Here is a 17,004-nt window from a genome sequence, read left to right on the forward strand (position 1 = left end):
GAGAATGCTCATCTGTCAGGGAGTTGACCAAAACACTGCTCACGCTGCTTGAAGTGACTAGTGGAGGCCATACTGAACTAGGCCGTAAGCACCATACTCATGGAGTGAAATTACTCAAAAGCAGAAGCCATCACAACCCAAAGCTGGACTGGAAGAAGTTCTCATCACAGAATAAAGCAATCCAAATCATAGAAGAACAGGCAAAGTCTGAAGAACTATCGAGTTTGAGTAGTGAAGGTTCCCGAACTGGCTGCAGCACGGACAAAAGGAACTGAGGGGTTTTGGCAGCAACCAGGCCTCATATAGTCTCAGGATGGTGTGTGGAGTTACTGCCAAAACTTTTTCTGCCTAGTGATTCTAGAAGGTTCTGAACAGTGCTCTGCACCTGAACAGATTACCCAAATGTGTGATTCACAGAGATCATGAAGAAGAAATTAACTTCAATTGCACTGTCTGATAATCTCTTCACAGAAGCAGCCATTGTGCTCCAGCTAAACTCTTAAAAAGTGCTGAAAAATACTTTTATTCTTAGAACCCTTTTTCTTTCCCTTGCCTTATTTAATCTCTTTCAGAAGCTGTTGAACCTGAAGCCCTGGAGCCTTCCCAAGTAAATTAAACACAGCCTATTCCAGTCCATTTCCATCATGCATGACTGTGACCTCATTTCTCAAGCCCCACAGCAAACCAACTCTATACAGATGTCTGAATCACAAATTTTAATTCTATCCTTTTAATTCTGTTTGGTGCTTCTGCTGAGCATAGGACTGTCCAACGTACAAGAGCTAATTAATTCTTTACTATCTTACCCAATTTCTGACATTTGACCACTGTGGTATTTTCACTCCTCTATGCTATATAAAGCATCCCTGAGAAACATACAATCACTGAGTTTTTAACTGGGACAAGTATAATAAGACATGTTGCCAAGATTGAAAAAAAAACCTACACATGTGTACTTCAGAAAAACCACAGGTGTGTGTGTGTGTGTGTGTGTGTGTGTGTCTAGAGAGGACTCTCATTCATCAGTGGTGGATAACTTACTTTGAGTTCCTCTTCCATTTCAGATATTCGCCTTTCTAGAGCTCTTCGTTCCTATAGAAAAGTAGTTGCATTAAAAACAAACAGTACAACATAGGTATGTAGATAAAATAAAGTGAATATAGTGCACTCTCAGTTTTGGAAATCAAACATTCATAAGCACAGTGAGGACATGGACTTGCGAGGCCAGTGATGTGTAAAACAATACTTTCAAATAAAAAAAAGACAACAACACTACATTTGGTCTAATTCCACAAATTCAAACCACTCTTCATATAAAGCTAAACAGGCAACAGGTTTTTGTCACTTCTGCCTGATATTGCTCTCTTAGTTAGATTTGGTGGAAATTCAATGTAACATATAAGGAAGTCAGGTGAAATATCCTAGCTCTTCTTAAAAAGATAGAAGCACAAAGCACGTGTTACCACAGACAAGCAAATGTTAGTTTGCGCTCTGTACTATACCCAAGTAGTGCTAATATTGCACATATTTTGTCATCAGTTATACAATGGACAATAAGGTTGGGTTTTTTTTTCACAGCTTGAGTTTTGCCTCAGGTTAAGAAAATGCAGTGAGTTTATTTATTTTTTTTAAAAAAGCTGCTCTATCCAGGATTTAACATTAAAGTATTTCCAATGTGTGAAAGACAAAAGCAGATTACTGCAAAGTGTATGTGAACATCTGCATTCAAGTGTTATGCAAAATAAGAGCATCAGCTGAGGTGTGTAAAACTCTGGTTAGATCATACCGCCCCGTTGATACTGACTCTTGTCGGTCACCTTTCAGATACAAACCATTTGAATTCAGTTTAATCATAGTTAAGTGAATAACTAGGCAAAAATTCCTAAATTTAAGCACTTAAGTTTAGTAGGGTAACAGTTTGCTGTGGTCAGCTTCTAATTTATTTAACTCTCTCTGATAATAACCGAGTTTCTGATAAATACTTCCCTTGTAGCAGTGCTCAGTTAAGTAACCGTGAGTTGTTAACTGACAGTAAGCTTTAAAAAGCTACAATATCATTTTAAAAGTTGTAATGTTGGGAAATAAAAGATATATTCTTTTAGCACACTGAATACACCCATTCTGTTGAAACTGCCACAGAACTACAGTGTAATGGGGAAGCAGGATACAAGCAGTCTCTAAACTTCATATATACAAAAAAGCACCACCAGCCAGCTATACTGTAGTTTACATTTTTTGTAGGTCTTTTGACATGTTCAAATTAAAACTGGTACATGTTGTATCATTATTATGCAACTGATATGACTACACAAAACATAACAACCACATTCACATCCTTATGTGGAGATGTCATTTGAGACCCTGTACGGTGCATCCTAACTTTAAGTGTGGTTCTTGGTTGCCTACCACTTGGTAGGAGTGGTGTTCCTCAATCAACACCCACTATAAAATAATATTGAGTTTTGTCTAACACTTGAGAATGTGTGTAAACATAAGATTCTGAACCAAGCAGGAGCTCTACCATGTAAGAAGATACTTCTTGAATACACAAAGAATCTTTCCCAAATTAGTCCACAATCTAAAGTTCTAATTCAAGATGTCTCTAACACTTATACAGCTGACCATTAGTTACAACAAACCATGGCTTTGGGGACTGTAGTTCAAAACACCTGCTTGAAGGAACCTAGCTTAAACTATGCTTACTTAGAATTCTGAAAAAATTAGAAATCTATTCTTCCTACATTTACATAAACAGGATAGGCATATAATTTGTTGTTTTTACTTTTAGCAACTTATGAACTTAAACTTTTCTGGAACCAAAGGAGGAACACTTACCCTTTTTTCCATTTCTAGCAGAGACCTATCAGTAAATCTTTCCTGCCGCTGAAACAGATAAGTAATATCATGCAGAGTCATCCACAACAGAGACATAGTGGAAAAATAAAATCCAGATAAATGCACTTTGCTCTATTACTAATATGTATTCATTTTCTCTACAGAATGCCAAAATTCCAAACAGTTCTGGAACCACTGGCGCTAATGGCCACTTTTCTATCTGTTTCACTGACAGCCAGTGTGCTGTAATTGTAAAGAACGATGGACTGGGACTTGGGGGATCTGGGTTTTAGCCCCAATTGACCCATGAAACTCATTTGTGGATGCCTTGAGCGCTCTGGTTCATCTGGTCTATCTCAAAGGGCTACTGGGAAGGGGAGGGGAGGCCTTGACAGGATACAAATGTAATCCAACAATCAGTCAATGGAATATGGGAAATGGAAAAATGGAAAAGACACAGAAAACTATGCGACAAACACCAGATGCTTAACTAAAGCTGCTTAACAATACAAGCCACTGTTTTGCCAGATTCGTTCTAATAAAATATGGCATGGCAAATATAGAATTGTATTTTTAATCCTTTTGAGTCACATTTATAACAAAAAACACTAAATTGCTGGATGAGAAGATCCCATGAAATGCGACATTACTACAAGTGCATGCCAAACAAATTCTTAGATCCTTAGCGCTGCATATTTGATTAAAAGTATGGAAATACAAACCTGAGTTGCCTTTTCTAACTGCAGCTTAAGATCAGTCAATTCCATGTTGGTATCATGCAACTGTGCTTTCAATTTCTCATTTTCAGCTACAATCTGTTCATAAAGCTGGCAAACATGAAAGACATTTTTGAGAATCATTCAGTTACTCAAATCTGCATTATGGTTAAGCTTAAACTGTGAAATCCAATCCTAAACCTTTGTCATGAGAATTCAAAGATCACATTGTAGTGTGCAAACTGGGAATGGTTCTGAACCATTCAAAGGTCTGTGGTAAATATGGTAAAAAGGAATTTATAATTTATTTTTAATTTTTTAAAAAGTTCATTTCCAAAGAATTAAGGACTTGGTTTTAAGAACAAATAACCAGTTCACCACATCTATGCTGTTCCTCAAATCAGCAAGACACAAGCCTTGAGAAAATGTATTAATATGACGATGTGAAAGCATTAATCATATTTTTATTTTATTTTCTGTCCAATAACATATACTTCATGAAGTATTAATTCTGAATATGCAAGTTTTATACAACAAGCTTACATGAAAGCCAAATGATAAATCTATTTTCCTTCTTAAAATACTTATGTAGAAAGGGTAAGATGCGGTAGCCAAGGGACAAGAGAGTGGAGTCAGAAGGAAGTATCCAAAAATTATGGAGGATTCGAACCTCACAAATGATTTGCTCAAGGACAGCCTCTGTAGCATAGATGCCAACTTTCTAGAACATGAAGCAAAATTATTTTGCTATGCTAATTTACCTGGCATATAAGGCAAATCATCCCTCTTTCAAAAGTGAGAGGGAGCAGGGAAAAAATCCAGAAGGAAAAGGAACACTGTTGGCTCTGGACTCACCTAAAGGCTTGAAAAGTATTCTCCAAGGCTGTAGGTGAGTCTATTTTACTCCTCTATACTGCCTTCCTTTATAAGAAGCACAGAATTAATCAATCTGGCTCAGGACTCACTTAGCATTTAAGGCAGGGGTCCTCAAACTTTTTAAACAGAGGGCCGGGTCATGGTCCCTCAAACTGTTGGAGGGCCGGATTATAATTTGAAAAATCTATATAAATAAAAATGTAATGTTTGTTTGTGGGATTAACTAACACAAAAACCACTGGACAAATTGACACCAAATTTGGACAAAATACATCTATCAGGCCAACAAGTGACTATCACTCATAAAAACACAGTGAAAGAGACTTAAAAGGCAACATCCCCCCAAAAATACATTACAATACATGCGCAAAACCATATATATATATATATACACACAAACACACACATCTATGCATATACATACACAAAACACATACACAGAAAGGGGGAAAGAAGGAAGGAAAGAAAGAAGGAGGGAGAGAAGGAGGCAAAGAAGGAGGGAAGGAGAGAAAGAAAGAAAGAAAGAAAGGTAGAGAAGGAAGGCGAGAAGGAGGGAGAGAAAGAGAAAGAAAGAGGGAAAGAAGGGGGAAGGAGAGAAAGAAGGGTAGAGAAGAAAGAAGAGAAATAAAGAGGGAAAGAAGAAGGGAAGAAGGAGGGAAGGAAAGAAAGAAGGGTAGAGAATGAAGGAAGGGGAGAAGGAGGGAAAGAAAGAGAGAAAGAAAGAGGGAAAGAGGGAAAGAAAGAAAGGGGAAGGAGAGAAAGAAGGAAAGAAAGAAGGGTAGAGAAGGAAGGAAGGAGAGAAGGAAAGAGGGAAAGAAGAAGGGAAGAAGGAGGGAAGGAAACAAAGAAGGGTAGAGAATGAAGGAAGGGGAGAAGGAGGGAGAGAAAGTGAGAAAGAAAGATGGAAAGAGGGGGGGAAGAAGGGGAAAGAAAGAAAGAAAGAAAGAAAGGTAGAGAAGGAAGGAAGGAGAGAAGGAAAGAGGGAAAGAAGGAGGGAAGGAAGGAAAGAAAGAAGGGTAGAGAATGAAGGAAGGAGAGAAAGAGGGAGAGAAAGAGAGAGAAAAGGGAAAGAAGAAGGGGAAAAGGAGGGAAGAAGAGAAAGAAGGAAAGAAAGAAAGAAAGAAAGAAAGAAAGAAGGAAGGAAAGAAAGAAGGGTAGAGATTGAAGGAAGGAGAGAAGGAGGGGGAGAGAGGGAAAGAAGGAGGGAAGGAGAAAAGGAAAGAAAGAAAGGTAGAGAAGGAAGGAGAGAAGGAACGAAAAAGAGAAAGAGGGTGGGAAGGAAGGAAAGAGACAAGGAAGGATGGAACCAAAGAGAGAACATCAGGAGAGAATGCTTCTGGAACACAGCCATACAGCCCAAAATCAAAGATGATGTCTGTGTGTGTGTGTGTGTGTGTGTGTGTGTGTGTGTGTGAAGGGAGGGGGTTCTTGCCCAGCAGAGGAGGAGGAAGAGGAGGAGGGTCTTGGCGGGTGCTTCCCTGATGGAAGGAGACCCCTCCCTCCCTCCCTCGCTCGCTCCCTCCGCACTGACCCCTTCCCTCTGCTCCTTGCCTTGCCTTGCAGGGAAGCCCATGGAGTCCCCGCCCTGACAGGCAGAGGCTGGGGAGGCGCACCATGCCCGGGACGCGGCTGCTGCTCCGCCTGGCTTTGCTCTGCGGATGCACGCAGCTCGTGGCCCCTTCCCGAAGGCAGAAAAGCTGGCTTGGCCCAGGGAGGAGGAGGACGAAGCGGCCCCGAAGCTGCTTCACCCGCAGCCTCCTCCCCTTCTCCTGCCACCAGCAGGAGAAGAGCCAGCTGGGCCCAGGGAGGCGGAGGACGAAGCGGCTCCGAAGCTGCTTCGCCCGCCGCCTCCCCCACCTTCTCCACACCCTGCGGGCCGGATAAATGCCCTCGGGGGGCCGGATCTGGCCCCCGGGCCTTAGTTTGGGGCCCCCTGATTTAAGGAATGGCTCCTCCAGGTACTATCTATACCCACTAGCTCACCCCTTATTGTCCCAAATGGGGATAGCAAGTTCCAAGTAAATTTGTTAGTTGCCTACAGGAAATGCTCCTCTGAACACCAGCAGAGTGTTTTTTATGTAAAAAGGGCAAAATAAAACAGTGCTAGATGACATCAGGAGTAGGGTTTCTGGTGAAAGGTTATTCCATGACACTATCCAACTCATAGGATTAATCCTCCAGCTCCTGAGACCTATCTGATTTCCCAACTCTTGTACTCATTGTGACTTAAGTCAGTTCGCTATACCCTAAGTTACTATGGGTTACACAGTTCTTCAAAGCTTCCTATGATACAATTGGCACCAATGAGAGGAATGTAGAGAGGAGCAGTGTAAGTAGAATGGTAATGGGAATGAAGAGACATGCACCAGCATTAGAAAGAGTAAATAAAGAAAACAACATATGAGGAGACCTAAGCACAACAGAAGAAGCCAATAGAGGAGAGTGATATTTAAGATTTGAGGGAATGTCAGTCTACATGTGATTAATTGAAAGCAGCTGCAGGCAATGGCAAAGCTACAGCCAAAATGATAGAATGCCTGATGTTGATAAACACCAAATTATAACACATTTTGGATTATGAAAAAAAAAACAGACAGAAGACACAAACATTTTTGGAAGAGCCAGAATCAGTAACTGAGAAAACAATCTGGACTCTAACTAGGGAAGTATATTGCTGAGCAGGAGGCCAAGGACATAAGCAAGAAGCTTAGCAAAAACTTTGCTCTATTTATGCATTTTGTTGGCTAAATTATCTCAGGCCTGAACAAGCTATATACTGAATAAATAAATAAACACAGTCAGAGATAATTATGTGACAGATATAATAATTTATAATACAAAACTTATAATAGAGTTAATGACAGTTACCTTTTTAAAATCTGCTGTATCTTCTTTTTCTGATTTACTGGAATATGATTTACGGTCTTCCAAGTAACTGTAACCAGTCCGTCCTAGTATTGAATCATAACGATCTCCTGAGGATCCCGTCTCATATCTTTAATAAACAAATATGTATTTTTAATTTAAAGTTCTTTCACAATTCAGTCCAGACATTATGCCCTGGATTGGCGAAACTAATTTAGGAACTAAGCAACCATAGTTTACAGACACTGCTTCCTCACCCCCTCTATCTTCCCCATGAATACTAAAACGATACCTCAAGTGACTTTTGGTCATTTGACTGCTAATAAGAAACAACATAGCTGTTCTATTGCTGTCAGACAATGACTCTAATAGCTGAAGATTTTCCTCCTTTGTCCTGAATTGCGCAGCACATTCTTTTGTCTATGCACATTGTGCTAAGGAGTTCCTCTACTGGGGAGTAGTTTTTTAAGTAAAATGTCAGGACACATTTCCAATTGAGAAAGGTATATGAGAGAAGAACACACCACAGAGCATTTGAAAGAAATGAGACCATTCTAGAACATGGCCATACAGCTGAAAAACCTACAACAACCCAGTGATTCTGGCCATGAAAGCCTTCGACAATACTGAAAATGCTATGCAAATGCAAACAACAAATAACAAAATAAGAACACAATTTTCACATCCCATCAATTTGAAGATATATAAAAATGAATTCAAACAATTGTATTTGATCAATTATCTCCAATATTAAGCAACTGGTGAAAAGCTTAGTATTATATAAAATTTGCCAATTTCATAAAACCTTGATTTCAGTTTGGTGAGTCACACTTTTACTTTCCATTTGTAGCTAGTAGATCATAGTGACTGGAACAAATTGAATGTGTAGTTTTGTATTCCCATAAAGGATTATGGTGGTGGCTCTGTAGCTTTGATAACATAAAAGTACTGGCGTTGGAAAATTATTACAAATATATAATCTTTTACAGGTTTTGTAATGATTGAAAGATATCCTACATGCTTTCCGAAATCTTTTAAATCATTGTAAGTAGGTACAATTAAGAACTACATATTAATCCTTATAAACAGAATAAAGCATACAGAACACACGTACCTTGAAAGGCTATCACTCTGGAAAATAAAGAGAGGATGCCATTTTAGAAGACTTGGACAACAAATGATTCAGAACACAACAGTCATAAAAGTTAAGAAAATAAATGTTCTAATAAAAGTTAGAAAATGAAACTATTCTATGGATTCTGGTTGTCATGTACTATTTAAAGAAGTTTACAAGCAAGAACAAAATTGATAAATAAATGTACTTAGGTTTCAACTAACTCATTAATCTGCATCAGTGACTTAAAGATGCCAGTGGGATTTTCAGTTCTTCCCTTAGAATAACAAGTCTTCCTCTCATTCTGAAGTGCTTTTCAGAGAAGTCTCATTTTCTGAACCAGCTTGCCACTGAACTGGGCTGAAGCCACTATTAAAGCTATGCAGGACAAAATCCTTCCTGGACACACAATTTACAAAATCTTTGTATGACCCCAGAGACACAAATGAAAGTTGATAATGACAGTTTCGTATAAACAAAGCATAAATAGCTTAATTTGACATGGCCATGACAATTGTACTATTTCAGAATTCATAACAGTGGCAATACAGAGATAAAGAGGGTATACTACAGTAATTTGTTTCACTGTGGTCACTTGGAACAATGGGGACAATGAAGAGAATCGCATGGGTCAGATTTTGGTGATTATACTAAATTCAGAATGAATTGCCATGCATTTTCTGTCCATGAACACATTATGTGTCCAGGCTGTACAGCAAAGGACACAGTTTTTCCTGCACATAATCTCAAGTAAAAGCAGTCTTGCAGAAAACCAAAATTACCTGTATTTCTTTTTTATTTGTTCCTTCTTCTGAATCAGACTGATGATCCTGTTCATTTTCATCACTCTGAGGGGAGAAACCTCATTTAAATTAGTGTTGTATCTGTCTATTCTGAACAACAGAACTTTCAAAAACAGTTTTTAAATCTGCAAAATACTTTGTTTAATCGAAGCTAAAAATCTCTTATTCTCACCTCACCTGGTGACCTAGAGCCCTTTCTCATTTCCCCATCTACGAATTCCTTTTCTTTTCATGCTTTTCTCTCTCTCTTCAGTCGGTATTCGTTTGGCCTGTGCCAGCTTTACTTTGGACTACAAATCCATGTGACCCAATAATTAAGGTAACCTTTTCTCTCTCTAGGTATTCACTGAGCCTTTCTATCTCCTATCTCTTCTCTAACTCTTAGAAGATATGCCATTTTCTAGTCACCAAAATCTAGACAATCAGACTTCCATAGGGCTGATTCTTGACTCAACTTGAGAGTTTTTTAAACCTCAAATTATCTGTCATGATGACACAGTCCAAAATGAAGTGAGAAATAGTGCCAGAAGATGAAGCACTCAATCATCAACCAGGTAAGAAAATGGCAAAGTATGAATAACACTGTGTTTAATTACACAATTGGATTGGATTGAGTTTCTGACATACTCAAATGTGCAAGAAATTCTTAAGCTGCACAATAAATATAGTAGGAACATAGAACGGGAAATGTAGTGACGTCGATTGAAGCAAAGCAGTCAGGGAACAGAATTTAAAGTGTGGACAAATAATATAAATATATAGAAAAGCCTATCAATATAATCATATTTCAACTTCATGTTCCAACTACAGAGGCAGAAGAGGAAGAACCAAAAAGATTTTATGGTGGCATTCAGAAGAAGATTGATAATATATCTGAATGGGATGTGTTGATAGTATCTGGCCCTACCCACTGTGCTGGACACACACTTAACCTGGTCTTCTGTCAGGGCTGGGAAGAAGGTGGCGGTGTGGAGGAGCTGTCAATCTCTCCTTTGCCGTGGACCAACCACCATCTGATCAGACTCGTTGCAACTTCTAACCTCCGCAGGGGTGGTGGACCCATTAAGATGGTCCGCCCCAGGAGGCTTATGGTTCCAGAAGGACTCCTGATGGCTCTTGGGGATGTTTCCGCTGCCTTCGATGGTGATTCTGTCGATGCCCTGGTCGCTCACTGGAATAGGGAGCTGACTAGGGCAATAGACACGATTGCTCCGGAGCGCCCTCTCTTAAGTTGCCGAACGAAACCTGCCCCTTGGTTCAACGAAGAGTTGGTGGAGCTAAAGCGAACAAAGAGATGGCTAGAGAGCGTGTGGAGGAAAAAGCCCAGCGAGCCAAACCGAACACGTCTACGCCTTTATCTAAGGGCGTATGGCGCGGCAATAGTGGCCACGCAAAATGCTTTCTACTCGGCCAATATTGCGTTCGCAAGGAACCATCCGGCAGAGCTGTTCCGAGCAGTCAGAGGGTTGTTGAATCCCACCTCGAGTAGGTCCCCTGACGACTCGGCAGCGCGCTGTGAAGCATTTGCTCAGTTCTTTGCGGACAAAGTCGCTTTGATCCACATGGGCTTTGACACCACATTAACTGCAGTCTCTGAGGATGTAACTCAAGCATCTGCTTGTCCAATTTTGTTGGATTCGTTTCAATCTGTTCAACTCGATGAGGTCATCAGGGTTCTGGGAGAGGCGAGACCTACCACATGCATCCTAGACCCCTGCCCTTCCTGGCTGGTAAAAGAAGCCAGAGGGGGTTTGGCCGAGTGGGTAAAGGTGGTGGTTAATGCCTCCCTTCGGGAAGGCAAGATTCCAGCCAGCTTAAAACAAGCTGTCATCAAACCGCTGTTGAAAAAACCATCACTACATCCCACTCAATTCGTCAACTTTCGGCCAGTCTCCAATCTCCCCTACTTGGGCAAAGTCCTGGAACGTGTGATGGCCTCGCAACTCCAGGAATTCCTGGTGGACACGGACTATCTAGATCCGTCACAGTCTGGCTTTAGGCCGGTACATGGTACTGAGACAGCCTTGGTCGCCTTAGTTGATGATCTGCGCCGGGAACTGGACAGGGGGAGTGTGTCCCTGTTGGTTCTGCTGGACCTCTCTTCAGCCTTCGATACCGTCGACCACGGTATCCTTCTGGGACGCCTCCGCAGGAATGGGTCTTGGGGGTACTGCCTTGCAGTGGCTCCGGTCCTTTCTCGAGGGTCGCTCCCAGAAGGTGTCACTAGGGGACTCCTGCTCGACTCCTCGGCCATTGCACTGTGGAGTCCCGCAGAGCTCAATACTGTCCCCTATGTTGTTTAACATATACATGAAGCCGTTGGGAGAGATCATCCGGAGTTTTGGGGTGCGATGTCATCTGTACGCAGATGATGTCCAACTCTACCACTCATTTCCACCTACCACTAAGGAGGCTGTTCAGGTCATGAACCGGTGCTTGGCCGCTGTCTCGGACTGGATGAGGGACAACAGATTGAAACTAAATCCAGATAAGACAGAGGTACTCCTGGTCAGTCGTAAGACCGAACAGGGTACGGGGCTACAGCCTGTGCTGGACGGGGTCACACTCCCCCTGAAAGCTCAGGTACGCAGTCTGGGAGTTCTCCTGGATTCATCACTGAGCCTGGAACCCCAGGTCTCAGCGGTGGTCAGGGAAGCATTCGCACAATTAAAACTTGTGCGCCAGCTGCGTCCGTACCTTGGGAGGGCTGACTTGGCCACGGTAGTACACGCTTTGGATACATCCCGCTTAGACTACTGCAACGCTCTCTACGTGGGGTTGCCTTTGAAGACTGCCCGGAAGCTGCAGCAAGTCCAACGTGCGGCAGCCAGATTACTAACGGGGGCTGGGTACAGGGAGCACACCACTCCGCTGTTACGCCAGCTCCACTGGCTGCCAATTAGCTTCCGAGCACAATTCAAAGTGCTGGTGTTGACCTATAAAGCCCTAAAGGACTCCGGCCCTGTTTACCTCTCCGAATGTATTCTCCCCTACGAACCATCAAGATTATTAAGATCATCTGGAGAGGCCCTGCTCTCGGTCCCACCGGCCTTGCAAGCGCGCCTGGTGGGGACGAGGGACAGGGCCTTCTCAGTGGTGGCCCCGCGACTGGAACTCTCTCCCTCTGGAGGCCAGAACCGCCCCATCCATCCTAACATTTAGGAAACGGGTGAAGACGTGGCTGTGGAGTCAGGCCTTCGATGAATGAGACAATACCATAGGACCCTGGATGGAAGTTGATGTAGATCCATCTTAATAGGACGACTCACCACTGTAGTTTTATATATAGTGTTTTTAAAGTTGTTTTTGTAATTGTGATATATGATATTTTAATGAGTGTATATGTTTTTTATGGCTGGAAACCGGGCTGAGTCCCTCAATGAGGTTGAGAAGCTCGATATAGAAAACTGTGAAATAAATAAATAAATAAATAAATAATCATAGGCAATAGGAATTGAAAAGGAAGAAACTGAGCTAAATGAAATCATCTTAGAGAATTTGGCCTAGGATCAAGAAAAAAGAAGTGAAAAAAATTGTTCACTGCAAACACATTCTGCAAGCAACTGAACAAATGTTTATGTGACATCACTGGATGACCATTTCAAGTCGCATGTCACTTAGTCTGAGGAAGTGCACAGTCTACAAATGTTAATGCCACTTCTTTCTCTCAATTTGAAAAGTGCTGCAAGACCCCTTAGCAAGAAGTTACGTATTTAGCTATTGCCAAAATATTATTTCCACTTCCCCACTGTACATTATGTTATTACTGCCCATATTTGATCACTATGATTCTAAAATAGTTTGCATTGTAAATTGAGGCTGGTCCATGAACCCAACTGCAAGTCTGGATCTGATCTTTGAGGATAATCATCATACATTACTACAAGAATGCTGACACTTTCTAAAAGACTCTTTGATTATTAACTGTATCAGAAATATGAATTGGCAATATGAAAGTTATAATCAAATTTGCAGCTTGTTCAGTCAACTATGCTGCATAATTCAATAAATCACTACCATGCCCATGCATAGTTGACTGAATTAGCCCTAAACTGTTTCCAACCACAGATCTATAACCCCAATGGGTTTTTCACTTACATCTTGAGTCCAAAAAGACACTCCAGTAGATCTTCGTTTTTCTCTTGGCCGTCGTCTTTCTCTTATTGATTTTGACTGGGATTTATCTTCTTCCTTTTCTTCTTCTTTCTTTCCTGATTCTATTTAAATAGCAAAGGTTTAATATTTAAATCAAGTTCAGAATTGATTCTGATAATATAACACACAATGTTTTTACTACCGTGGCTTCTGAAAAGACACTCACCATTAAATATTACAAAACAGGATCTTGAAATGTTTGAGAATATGGGACATATGATATACTCTAATGTACCATAATTCTCTTTTACACCATTCTTAGCTGTAACTCAGTTAAATAAGAGTATTTCAACATAGTATTATGCAGACTTTAACCTTAAGAATCAAAGCCTAACTTATCTGCATACATTGTAACACATTTGCAAACATATATTGATCAAAGCCTTCAGAGCACACATATTCAGATAAGTATTTGTTTAGCCAGAAGCATCAAGAATTCAACGTGCAACAGATTCTTTTGGAGAGAGCTTGATGTTCAAACTAGCTAGATTTGTTTTTCTTTGTATTGTAATACATTTAATACAATCCAGTAATTTTCAACTCATAAGGATCTCTTACTATAACTTTAAAGTAACACATCAGCAAGATCAATTTGATGTTCAGCTCCAAAATGCTTTTTATTAACTTTCACAAGATTAAGGCTGCACAAGCATATAACATTCCTTTGCTAACATGCACTTAACATCCACGTGTTTACCCTTGAATTTACATAAGAAATCATAAACATCCAGGTACTTGTCTATTTCACTGCTCCAGTCTTCAGGGCTGAAAAATGAATCTATATTAAAGTGACACAATACTCAGCCATGCTTCAAATAGAATTTTTTAAAAAGTAAATTCCACACAATGCAACAGTAACATTTAGGGCCTAAATCAAATGTCAACTAAGACTTCTCTCCACATTTGGAACATGTGCAGAGAGGGTTGTAAAAGCAGCTAGAGTTACTCCATCTTTCCATTTTGCAGAGAGAAGTTGTTCCTTTAGAGAAGAGGAGAACTGGACACAGCTCATGGGCATTATGTAAAGTCGAGCTCTAGTTTAGTTTTGCCACATGGAAGGGACTTTAGCAATATGACTCCTAAAAACTTGGAAAATATAGATCCAAAGCAGTGAGGCTGCAAGTCATTTTGTATCTGTTCTACCAATTACTCATTCAGAACTGCCATATTCTCTTGAAGGGGCAATGGTTTTATAGATACTGAAAGCAAAAAAGAGTGATGGATAACACAGAAGACCTACCTCTCTCAGTTTCCTTTGCTCCACTTCTGGAATACGCAGAGGTTATACCTATAATGCTATTTGGTCTGTTTAACTGGCCTGAAGAACTAGAAGACGTGGCAATTGAAGAAGCTGTAGAAGTAGTTGAAGATGTAGTTCTATAACGATGATATGGCTGGTAAACAAGAAAAAGTCCAAATCAATTTTGAAATATTAAGATGCACATAACTGCAGGTTAAAAGCAGATCGAATAAGTTATCTCCTACATTTTCTGATCCACCACCTAAGAAATCCAAGTTCATGTCATTAAAAAAAGAAAACCATGAAATACCTCATCTATGGTTCGTGCATATCTTTGCCTATAATCATCATCTTTACTTTCTGATTCCTTCTTTTCTTCCTGTTTTTCCTTATCTTGTTTTTCCTTTTCCTCTTTCTCTTTTTCTTCATTCTCCTGTTCTCTAGTTCGTGTTGGCCGACTTCTACCAATAGTTTTTTCAGCTTCTTGGAGGTCAGTCAGTGTTACACCCTGTAGAATATTATTAAATAATAATAATTATTGGACTCGAATAGTACTTTAAATGTTGAAACCACTAATTAATAACTCTGAGAGAACTGAAATCAGGAACACAATGTTTTGCAATCAGGTCAAGATATGGAGGACGAGAGTAGCAACAGCAGTTCAGAACATACCGTATATACTCAGGTATAAGCCGACCCGAATATAAGCCGAGGCACCTAATTTTACCACAAAAAACTGAGAAAACGGATTGACTCGAGTATAAGCCGAGGGTGGGAAATGCAGCAGCTATTGGAAAATTGCAAAGTAAAAATAGATACCAATTAAATTACATTAATTGAGGAATCTGTAGGTTATATATTTTTGATTATTTACAAAAATGGTAATTTAAGATAAGACTGTCCAACTCTGATTAAATGATTATTTACCTTCTTCAATGTAAATGTGCTTATGTATCCTTCCAATAATAATAGAGAGTAACAAAATAAATGTAATAATAACAATAATAATAAAAAGAGCATGATGGAGGACCTTCTTGTGGCAACACCAGAGGCACTCCAAGTGGCCAGATACTGGTCAAAGGACATTTAATCAACTACCAAGTTTGCAAACTCTGTGTTTTTTTTAACCTGTTTGTTTGTTTTGTTCTATTAGAAATGTAATACAATGGTCTGGTTGCCCCTGACACGATAAATAAATAAAAAGAGTAAAATAATGAATGTAGCAAAAACAACAATTATACAGTAAAATAAATGTATGATAATAATAATAACAGAGTAAAATAATAAATAATCTTGACTCGAGTATAAGCCGAGGGGGACTTTTTCAGCCTAAAAAAAGAGCTGAAAAACTAGGCTTATACTCAAGTATATACAGTATTAGTAAAAAAATAAGTAGGTAAGCCATTATTTGTGTTTTCAGCATAATAAAATTATTAAAGTGTTCTCAGTTTTACGCTATGATATTTATACCTGAGTACTGGAAATCATAATAAAATTGTACGTTTTACCCAGTCTAATTGAAAACAACACAACTTGAAATTAGTCATGAATACTCCATTGTTTTTAGTTGTACCTCATGGATAATAATAATAATTTTATTTCTTACCCGCCATTTCTTGTGGCAGGTTACAACATCACTAAAACACACACAATAATCGAAAAACATTCTACAAAATACAAATATTAAAACATATTTCTGCAAATACATATTCAAATGTATAGAACCATGATTAAACAAGATGCAGTTTGACATTCATGATTAAAACTGGCTGGGTAGGCCTGCTAAAAGCGATAGTTTTTAAAATTCTGATAGCTCATTTAGCTTTCAACTGGATTATATTGTGTTTATTAAATTTGCATCCAACTTTTTCACTGAGAAGACTAAATGTATGTAACAGGAAAATACAGATAAAATTATCATGAAAGCATTTTAAAAAGCATCAAGTGAACTTCAATTAAAATGAACCTGTATTCACTTGATTAAAATCTATTTGTGGATGTGGATCACTGTCTTTTGGATGGACAAATGTTTAACCCCTGCAACAAGAACAAAATTCAGTACAGCAAATTTGAATTACAAAAATTACAGAGGACTCTTTAGGTATAGAAGTGGGTAGCTTTTAGTCCAAGGGCACAATTCATTTTCAGAAAAAAATCTTAGTGGCTGCATTCCAGTGATGGGGCCAAATGTAAAAGGGTAGCACACAAAATATCACAATATTTTAATATATAGATGTAATATTAATTAGTATTTTAAACTTTTATGATAGGAATAAATCTACACAAAAATGGGAAATCCCAAATGATATCACTGAGGGAGGTGGGCCTGAACAGGACCAGATTACCAATATAGAGGAGCTTTGGCATCTGAATTGTGCATTACCAAGCCTACATGCCAAG

General features: G+C 39.5%; 1 protein-coding gene across 6 annotated transcripts in view; it reads right to left on the reverse strand.

Moving 5' to 3' along the window:
- The window catches only part of PPP1R12A (protein phosphatase 1 regulatory subunit 12A), a 110,528-nt gene that overhangs the window by 9,066 nt on the left and 84,458 nt on the right, over positions 1-17,004 (reverse strand). For 5 of the 6 annotated variants that reach the window (XM_067469116.1, XM_067469114.1, XM_060777401.2 and 2 more), the window contains 9 exons: positions 14,915-15,112; positions 14,605-14,758; positions 13,308-13,426; positions 9,189-9,254; positions 8,407-8,423; positions 7,296-7,422; positions 3,558-3,662; positions 2,836-2,883; positions 1,042-1,092 (listed from right to left, as the gene is read on the reverse strand). In XM_067469116.1, coding sequence (XP_067325217.1) covers positions 1,042-1,092; positions 2,836-2,883; positions 3,558-3,662; positions 7,296-7,422; positions 8,407-8,423; positions 9,189-9,254; positions 13,308-13,426; positions 14,605-14,758; positions 14,915-15,112 — 885 coding nt within the window. The remainder of the gene's footprint in view (positions 1-1,041; positions 1,093-2,835; positions 2,884-3,557; positions 3,663-7,295; positions 7,423-8,406; positions 8,424-9,188; positions 9,255-13,307; positions 13,427-14,604; positions 14,759-14,914; positions 15,113-17,004) is intronic. The other variant, XM_067469115.1, reaches the window with a different exon arrangement.

Source organism: Anolis sagrei, chromosome 5 (assembly GCF_037176765.1).
Source record: "Anolis sagrei isolate rAnoSag1 chromosome 5, rAnoSag1.mat, whole genome shotgun sequence".
NCBI lineage: Eukaryota > Metazoa > Chordata > Lepidosauria > Squamata > Dactyloidae > Anolis > Anolis sagrei.